At 35.2% G+C, this 9,524-nt stretch overlaps 1 protein-coding gene across 4 annotated transcripts in view; it reads right to left on the bottom strand.

The window, feature by feature from the left end:
• Positions 1-354: 354 nt before the first annotated feature.
• LOC124637984 (diuretic hormone receptor) overlaps positions 355-9,524 on the bottom strand; it is a 187,260-nt gene continuing 178,090 nt past the window's right edge. For 2 of the 4 annotated variants that reach the window (XM_047174744.1, XM_047174743.1), the window contains 7 exons: positions 9,291-9,371; positions 7,981-8,060; positions 7,448-7,573; positions 6,499-6,687; positions 4,735-4,901; positions 1,805-1,919; positions 355-1,455 (listed from right to left, as the gene is read on the bottom strand). In XM_047174744.1, the coding sequence (XP_047030700.1) occupies positions 1,408-1,455; positions 1,805-1,919; positions 4,735-4,901; positions 6,499-6,687; positions 7,448-7,573; positions 7,981-8,060; positions 9,291-9,371 (806 nt within the window). In that variant the 3' untranslated portion in view covers positions 355-1,407. Of the gene's footprint in view, positions 1,456-1,804; positions 1,963-3,417; positions 3,610-4,734; positions 4,902-6,498; positions 6,688-7,447; positions 7,574-7,980; positions 8,061-9,290; positions 9,372-9,524 lie in introns of those variants that run through there. The other 2 variants (XR_006985316.1, XM_047174745.1) reach the window with 2 other exon arrangements.

The raw sequence follows: 9,524 nt of genomic DNA, 5'->3' as shown, positions 1-9,524 counted from the left end.
CTAATGTTTCAGAGAACATTATAACGCCCACAATTAAGCTGGTTGTACCTACTTATAACTAACCACTTAATTAGGCGGTGATCCGTGTAACCCTTAAGTACGGAGTTACCTTAACTCCTGTCAATAGATTTTTCATGAACACACTTGATTCTAGGATCACTGGGTACATGTTTTAGAGGATCACGATTTGAGATTAATGTGGGGTGTTTCAGCTTAAATCCAAGCCCCAGTAGCGAAAGTTATAAGTAAACTTAGATGTAGAGTAGTAAGGTAACTGAACAATTGTTGATAACTATGTTCTTCGTATGGTAGGCATCCTCGGCATGTAGGGGAGAGTATATAAACACGAGGACAGACGATCACAAATTTTATTACAGATAAATGTACAAACATTAAATCACTTTAGAATTTACATGTAAATTAAAGGATATCATACATTTATTAAGTTGTTTATCGAATACTCGTACAGAGTTATTTCTAGTACACAATACATAGCTAGCATATTTAATTCTCGACCTTAATTTATTCGTCTAATGTAATAATAAATTGGTAATAATGTTACACTCATAATTTCCACATCGATGACACATTATGAATAGTAATTACACAGAAAGTTACGTCATTGTATGTAAAATTTACGATATGCTATAAAATTTATGATACAAATAGCGCATTGTTTCCCAATTTCTTCCTTACAGCTAGATACTTAAACTATAACAAGTTCATTATTTCTATAATAATAGTAATTCTATAAAAGCTGTTGTAGCTTTGGCAACATTTCATAGACTGACTTATTTACGTGAGATACGTACAAAAAGTTTTGGTAAATCGCATAGTTTACACATAAATATAAAATCTCTAAGTTACTAAAGAGAATTCAGCTTTTTATTTTACTATTCTAAGTATTTATAGTAATTTTAAAATAGATACAATAATTTTATCTCGAGAAACTATCTGTGAATTCTATTTTTATTTAAGTAATATAATTATTATCCTAGTAAATGTATTTCATACTCTATGACTAAGTCCGTTCATGCATCACATAATTAATAAATAAATAGTTTTTATATATTACAATAGTTACAGGAACGTTAAATGCGTAGAATTTAATTAATATTCAAAATATTTTGGGCTTGAATTTGCCGAGTTTGGGGTAGTTGCATTAGACACAGGTTCTAGGCGATTGTTGAATGAAAATGGACCATTTGAAGTAGCTTTATCATTCGGAGTGTGGGGCGTTTTGGGGTCTTTCTGGTACCCGTTGTGGTAGTTAGGGTTTGGAAGGATGGAGATGGTGTTGTCTGGCTGCTTGGGGGACGTCGAGGCGGGGGAGGCGAGAGAGGCGACAGAGGGGGCGTCCTCCTCGGGCAGGGTGCGCAGGCGCGGCAGCCTCCCCCGCCCCCCGCCTCACACCGGGGACTGGTCGCCGCTCGCGCTCCCGCTCGTGATGTAATCCTGCGCAGTTTGTTACAACTATCATTTATATCATAGAAAAGGGTTTAATGTTTTAAAGAAGCACAGGTTTACCTAGTTAAGGCAAATTAGGTATATATCAGCACTTATTCAGTAAAAAAATAATGTAAAATTATGTTCAAATTCAGTTAGTAAACGATTTATATAACTAAAAAAAGAAGGAATTTTGAAAAAGGAAATATTTTCAGGTACAGATTTCTTTTCGTTTCGAATTAATTAATTAATTATGCACATTCACCAACATTTTCGGCAAATTGAATGTAAAATTGATTAAATAGTTCTATTTATTAACTTTTCTGACCTTTGGTAGATTGAAACGTAGAATACTTACAGCATGCAGATGCCTGCCATCGAGGGGAGGCAAGAGAGAAGTTCTTGGCACCAGCAACGTCGTGGTGGTGGTCTCCGAAGCAGCCGACTCGCGTTTAGATGGGTGGCTGTACAACCTGCCCCACAGGCTTCTTGTTAACATCCGTATTCAAACACTCTCTGTGCATATACGCTAATATTTAAGTAACTCTTACAATAGTTCACCTAGAACATTCCATGGGTACAATAAAAAAGGATTGTATAAGAAAAATTAAAGAGGACAACTTCAGAGCAAAGACAAGACAGAAAGAGAGAGAAGTATAAGAAAACGCAGAGGTAAGTCAATTAGAAATTATCACTAGTGAAAAGTATCACTACACATTCGAAGTTGACTATTCTGAATAAAAACAAAGATGTTTAAGGCATGCAGATGTGACCAAAAATATTGTGTGTCTCCATCGCTTCTTTGTTTCTTTTATGATCTGAAGTTGTAGGTAACTATTACATGTTTGAGATCCCTACAATGGCTTCCAGGGTATACCTTTTAAAGAGTAAAAAGTTTTCCAAAACCAGTTAGTCTTAGAGCATTTCATTAAGTATCTATTTTGAAGTCAAAGTAACAGGAAATCCATTAGTACATAATTCCCGAAAATCAAACTAATCTACCACAATAACTGATCAAATTCCCAGAAACTTTTATCTCCTTTCAATAAATGTATGATCAATGTGTTTTACTTGGGATTTACTTTAAGGTTCTATCACAAAGGTTTACCTATACTAAGTAAGTATATTGTTTACTCTGTGATACGAGTTTCAGTTGTTTAGAAACTTCAAACAAGGTCGAAATTGCAATTTTAGGAAAATATTGCATAAGTTTCACTGTTTGCAAGTTCACACAATTCGGAATTTCAACTTTATCTTATACATTGTTTTCCACAAAGTCAAATGTTTATTTATTTATAGAAACAACTTTATATTGAAACTGTATTTTGTCTGCTTATTTAACTAAAGGAACAGACAATAAAACTCTTATTAAGTTTTCAAATGGATTCATCAATACTTGAGGTTATTTGGGAACGTGAAAGGAGACCAAGATTTATTCCACTTTCCTTCTATTCGTTGGCACTTTGTTGTCAATAGGTATGGAAATTTACCCTTTTAGGTGGGCCCCTTTTGAAGTCTATCCCTTTAGAAAAGATATCGATATAAATTCGAAAGGTATCCTGGGATTTAAAAAACTATTAGCACCTTGTAAAATTGGATATAAAAAAGGGAAAAAATATTTTTTCTACAAAACGTGCTCGCTTTTTACAAATAAGTTTAACAAGTGTTGATAATAAATCAGGCAAAGTTGGATAAATAAGAATAGCGTTAAATCAAGCATACGTATCGTAACACCGCGTCTGTAAAAAGCGAGCTTCGATATAATCCCATGAGTAATGAGAACTTCGCTTACAACATCAATGCAAACATTCATACATTTCCACGTTGATTATGGCATGCAATATTATTCTCAAGTCGATGATATTAAATAGTTTTTAGAAATGAGAGTAATGGATCTGTATAATGAACATGACATGAAAATTTAAATATGTAAATAGACAAAGGGGTAGTAAAATTAATAAGAAGAATAAATAAAGCTGATTAAACATTGATTTATTGTAAAATTAATAAAATATACGTAACAAAAATAAAACAATAAAAATTCCATCCAAATCCACATTATATCTTAAATCATCTTCTTAAATGCATAAAGTCCATTCCAGTAAGCAAATTCGTTGAATGTTTATCCGGATTGGAATCGCTGGCCATCTTCATACTGTGAGTCTATTGGGAAATAAAAATACTTGATCAAATATGGATTTGGGAAACTGTTAGGGGATGCAATTTGGGTAAAGCGTGCACTTAAGCGCTGCGTTAAGACAATTTTGTGAACATTTGAAAGCGTACTCCGAATATTATTTTGTTCAAATATTTAAACAGACTATTACTGTCATCTAAGTATTCCTAAAATATTAAACGACTGGAAATTAGAGCTAAGTTATAGAATTGATCGGAAAATTCTACCACAGTGTGCAGTATCGATTTTATGTACCGTTATGTACCATCAAACCGAGATCGCAACATGGAATATTCTGAATCGGTTTCACTGCAGTTACTCGATTTTATTTTGTTTCATACGAGCGTTTCCAGGCCGTTCTTTTACAATTTATTCTTTTGTACATTCTTTAAAGTGGCACTCGTATGCCATTGTGCCTTTAGCTGGCTTTTTAAATAAAGTAACAATGTACTCTGCAAGTCACCGCTTCATTATTAGACGACAATGACACTACGGATTCTTGAAGTGTATTTGTATATGAAAAACTTTATTGAAAGTCGTTACAACGGCTATGTAGCTAGCGGTATTTCTACTTGAAATGTTGGTGATATTTTTCCTATCTTTTCTTCACTATCACACAGTAAACGTGATATTGCCAATCTTGGTACCATAAAATAAGTTTTATTACATAGAAGTGCGGCAAAAGTACACTATTCGAAGCTATGCGACCATTTTTATGAACTTCACAATGGCGGGGCACGCGATGTTCTAAAGTTACGGGGACTATTTGGAAACTTGAGGTATTTTATACAGTGGCTATCAACTGACAGTAACGATAAAATCAATTCTGAATGTAAAATATTGTATTACATGTAGCTTGATTTGTTTAGGTATCGATCCCTAAATATGAAGTGTAAAATTAGGACTTTTATAATATTTGTTCGATTAATGGAAGTTGGAAACCGATATTTTAGTGGTGCACCAATGGAATGGTCCCTTCGTGTCTGTGCAATTTTGAATACCCATAATTTTAATAATTTTAGTACTATTATTTTCAGCCATTTTTTTGCGTGCATCACCTCACTTCGTGTATTATCCCACATGCCACATGGTTTTGTCAATGTTTTGCTTACCGTATGCTTTCAGTCCTGGATCTAGGAGACCAGTCCTTGGAGTAGGAGGCACCTCGTCTCCTGCCTCCGCCGATGGTTCTGCCAGTTTTCCACCTTTCCACGTGGTATCTGATCGCGTGGCGAACTTCAGTGTTCATGAAGCAGTAGAATAGAGCCACTGTGAAACCCTGTAAAAGAAACATTTATTGCCAAATTGTTCTGAATTGGCCTATGTGATTAATCTCGTTGTTCTCTTTTAATATTTTCGCGAAGGGATTCATAAATTATAGTCAGAATGTAATCGAAAATGATATCGAATTGGATTTTGTTATTTACAATGTCAATTAAATCATCGGTATTTGGTACAAGCATGTAGCAATTTGATAAAATCTGTGGTTGGAAATTGCTAACGTTCTAATCAAAATTTTAAACACGACTCAAATTATATATCGATACGTGACATTTGCAAGGTGACTTTAATTGAATGGAATGCTACTTAGTCTTCTGGGCTCTTCAAGTATAGCTTGAACCGTAGTGTGAAGTGGAAAAACTACGCAAATATACAAGTAATCAGCACATATAGCTTACGAGCTACCCAGCCTACAGTTTTCGACACATTAATCCATCAGTTATAAAGGCAAGCATGAGTCAGCGAGCATACAGGCGTTGCCACAAGTTCCTAAACTTCATTACGACGCAAACTTGCCACAAGTTTAGTTCTCTTAGGCTCGCGTTTGATTGTTCTCGAAGAGGCTCCATGTTTCAAGTCAAAGGAGTTAAACAAGAACTTTTAGACCTCCTGAAATGATCTTGCGGTTGGCTCAAAGTACCAGAGTACACACATACTGAAGACTAAACAGTCAGTTAATCCGATGGTAAGCAAAATTTTTTTTTGTTGAGAAAATCTGGATTCCAATCAAAGTTTTCAGTCGGTGTATTACCAACTAAATACCTGATCTTTGTAATGTGCGTACCATTCATTTTTATACTGATTTATGGGCTCAAACAAACTATCGGCCGACTAAAAGTTTGCACTATGCGGTTGGCTTAGCATACAACGGTTTTGTGGAGCTTGAGTGCTACTGCCACTTGTTTCACAACCGCTGACCGCGTTAAATGTGTGAACAATGGATTTTATACGAGATAAACTGCAGTCTTGGCAGAAAGAGTTTATGGTCGATGTTAAAGAGTAGTTTGTTCTTCGATTTTGATGTGAACATTGCCAGTTTTGGATTTAAAGTCGAAGTGTACCTAATTGTATTAAACAAATAGCTACCTTGTATTAATCAAAACTACCTATAACATGGACTGTATTATCATTCGTTTTACAACGTATGTAGGTACAATGAGTGTCAGTTGCACAATGATCGTGGCTAGGAACGTGTTTCAAGTGAATGTGTACATTTTGAACCCACGCAGTGTGTTTCGGGTTGTTCTTAGGATTACGACAACCACGTTATGCATATTCACACGTATTTAACTACCCCCAACGAACGCCCACCATCTGGTCCTGTTCAGCCCGTATCCACTGCCCTAAACGTTCTTCAAATCGTCGGTCCACCGTGCTACAAGACGTCCTACACTGCATGTACGCAAATGCGGTCTTCATACGTACATACAAACATTTTTGTAGGAGATCATCAAATGACCTGTCGGTGCAGCGCGAGGGTGTCAGACTCTTACTGACTAAAACCCATCATGTTCTTTCTTAAGCCTTATATGTACCAGGGCCGCGATAACTTTTTCGAACAGTCCCGCAGCCCTGGTAGGACGTGCTTTACATACCTGTGTGGAAAGCATGAGTGCTCTCGTATAGTCGAAGGCATGCGCGAACCACGAGTCGTCACTCGGCCCACACAGCACGAGTAGGTTGGTGATGCCCAACAGTGGGATCAGGACTAGAAGCGCTTTCGTTGCCTTCCTATACTGTTCTGTTTCCAGGGTATTTGCTGATCGGAGCTTCGTGATTAATACCTGTGAATTAAATCATTCATTGATTGGTCATATCCGTTTTCTGAATATGGCATAGAATTCTAACTTAAAAGGTTTCCATTTACAAACAAAAAAACAATACGTTGCCCGACCCGGAAATTGAATCTCAGGACCTCATTTCCGGTACTCACGTTTCGTAATTGCGCACAATTTTCGAAAAAAACAAACAAACGGATGGATAGAAAGGCCAAGGAAAATTGATGTTGTCAATTTATTTCAATTTCGTACCGATTTGTGCTTAATACGATATTCTAATTTCCCAAGGAAAGATTTAACTTCTGCTAGGTCATTATTCAAATTAATTTAACCAGTGTACCGTTAAGCCTTTTACTGCAAAAAATCTTATCGAACATTTTCGTTAAGGAGAAAAAATATATCGGAGATTAGGTTGCCCTGACATTGATTAAATATTGGATCATCTGGTAATGAAATTGAAACAAAAGAAGTACTTACTTTCCCATTAAATTACTTTCGCATAATCATGAGTTAACGTTACATATGTAGGTAATATTTTTTGATCAATACCACCTTTTTTGTAAATAATCACTATGTATGTTATCTTTGTACGCTTAAATATTCAAAACTACGCAACCGATTTTCATGCGGCTTTTTTTAATAGATAAAGTGATTATAGAGGAAGGTTTATATGTATAATAACATACATTAAATAGTGGCGAAATACTGTTATCCCGTGAGAAGCCGGTTAGTCGCTAGCTATCAAATGTTCCTGTAGATAACTTACCCACATAATCCTTATAAGGAAGAAGAGGTTGAGGGCGAGTCCCGCCAGCGCCGGAGCCTTGTGTATCCAGTCCACCTGGTGTTCGTGCATCCAGATACACATCTTCGTCTCCCCTGCTAAGGCCAGCTGTTAATGGAGAAATATTTTATTTTATACAGTCTCACACAACGATTCTGAGATAAGAATTGTTGGTTTATTTTTAGAAGTTAAAAAAAAAATTGTCTGACAAAACTATTATTCAGAAAATAAAATACTACTTTTATAAATCGCCGTTATCCCCCACAAAAATAACTGTTAAGTACGGCTGGGCAACTAGTAAGCCTAGCCGTAGTTAACAAGGATTCAGAAAAGGTGACATACCATGCTATAGTACCTGACCGTTATTGATATTAGCTACAACTAATTTAATAAATGGTACCTCGAGTCTTGGCTCGAGTCGAGCTCGAGTCTCGAGTCTTGGCTGGGGCACTGCCGTGTCCCTAGATATTCAATATTAAAAGTATTTAATAAGTTAAGATATCAAAGTTCCTTACCCCATCAGCCCCGTTGGAAGGCACTACGTTCACGAAACACCTGCATATCACCCATACTGTGAGGAACACTGCCGGAGCGCCTATAGATACAAATAAAATAAGTTAGAAAAGGTGACAATATTATATGCAATTCTATATATCTATATCGATTCACTAACGGGCATTAACTGTTCGCATGGAAATCCACTCTTTATTTATATTATCAAAACCTGAAAAGAGTAGAATTTACTAATACAGGTACCTATTTTGGATTTGCTAACTTTATTAGTCATAATGAAAAAAGGGTAAAATTTAGGTCTGTTTAAACGAGTCTTAATGAAAACGGTTACCTACCTTTGAAAGTTCTATTAAACGAGTGTTTAGAAAGATAGCAACTATTAACTGGGAACTTTGTCAAGTACATAGGTACATAATTGAAGTACTTTCAACAAAATATGTTTAGAAACGCATTGGAGTAAAAATTCGATAAGTACAGTTCAGTACACAACAAACACAACAGTAAATTAACAAACTATTTAAGTGAACATTTATAAAGTCCATCGTGATCAAAGACGAAGTTAAATATAATACATAATTTAAATGTTGCCAGCTTTATTGAGTACCAGTGCAAAGTTAAAGTAGTTAATTAATTTTTAATTAACTATTACTATTATTTACTATTTTTTTATAAATATAAATTCGCACTAGCTTATTTAACACTAATACCCTCAGAATACCAATATCTACTACCCTTGAGAATTGAACAAAGTTTATTAAATAAATAAATAAATAGAGTGAGTTAATAGTCATAATTTGTACAGTTCTCATCAAATACTACTCCGAAGCTACAACAACAAACTATTGTAAGTAAATATACGAATAAAACACTATTGTGCATATGCGAAGTTACAAATGGTTGACTTCGGAGAGGCAAAGTTATTTGACATAACTGTTTAATTATTATCAATTATTCTAAGGGCTGATTTTTCAATCCTCAGTTAACTTCTATCTGAGGAATAAATATGGCGGGTTGACATATTTTCCATACAAAAGCTGTCAAATCGTCAAACATATTCTTCAGATAAAAGTTATCTGGCGATTGAAAAATCAGCCCTAACTCAACTATCTTACTGTGTGATTTCACTGTACCATAACAGCGCTTTCACATTAGCAGATTTTCCGCTCGGTTCAAGGCAGTAAACAATTGACAACTACCAGTACCAAAGAAGACGCCAAGGTATTTTTTCCGCTCAAAATGTGACGCACGAGAAAAATCTACTATTATGTAAGCTCTGTAATATCTATCATTAAGTTACGCTATAGGTACTTACCCCATCCAATAGTGGTATACACCTTCAGTTTAATGTTTTCAGCGGTGAAAGTTTCTACTACCAGCATGTACAGATAAAGCCCTGAAATTGCCAAATCTTGATAAATTTCCACGTAATAGATAACGAAGTTATTAATAAATTATGATATAATGTATAGTTTGTTATACTTATGTTTAGTTTATTTTTGGATTTGCTCTAGCTTTATATTGTCATCATGTGTCACAATAGATTTTA

The sequence above is a fragment of the Helicoverpa zea genome, chromosome 17 (genome assembly GCF_022581195.2).
Source record: "Helicoverpa zea isolate HzStark_Cry1AcR chromosome 17, ilHelZeax1.1, whole genome shotgun sequence".
Classification (NCBI taxonomy): domain Eukaryota; kingdom Metazoa; phylum Arthropoda; class Insecta; order Lepidoptera; family Noctuidae; genus Helicoverpa; species Helicoverpa zea.
This window is presented reverse-complemented; position numbering and strand designations above follow the sequence as displayed.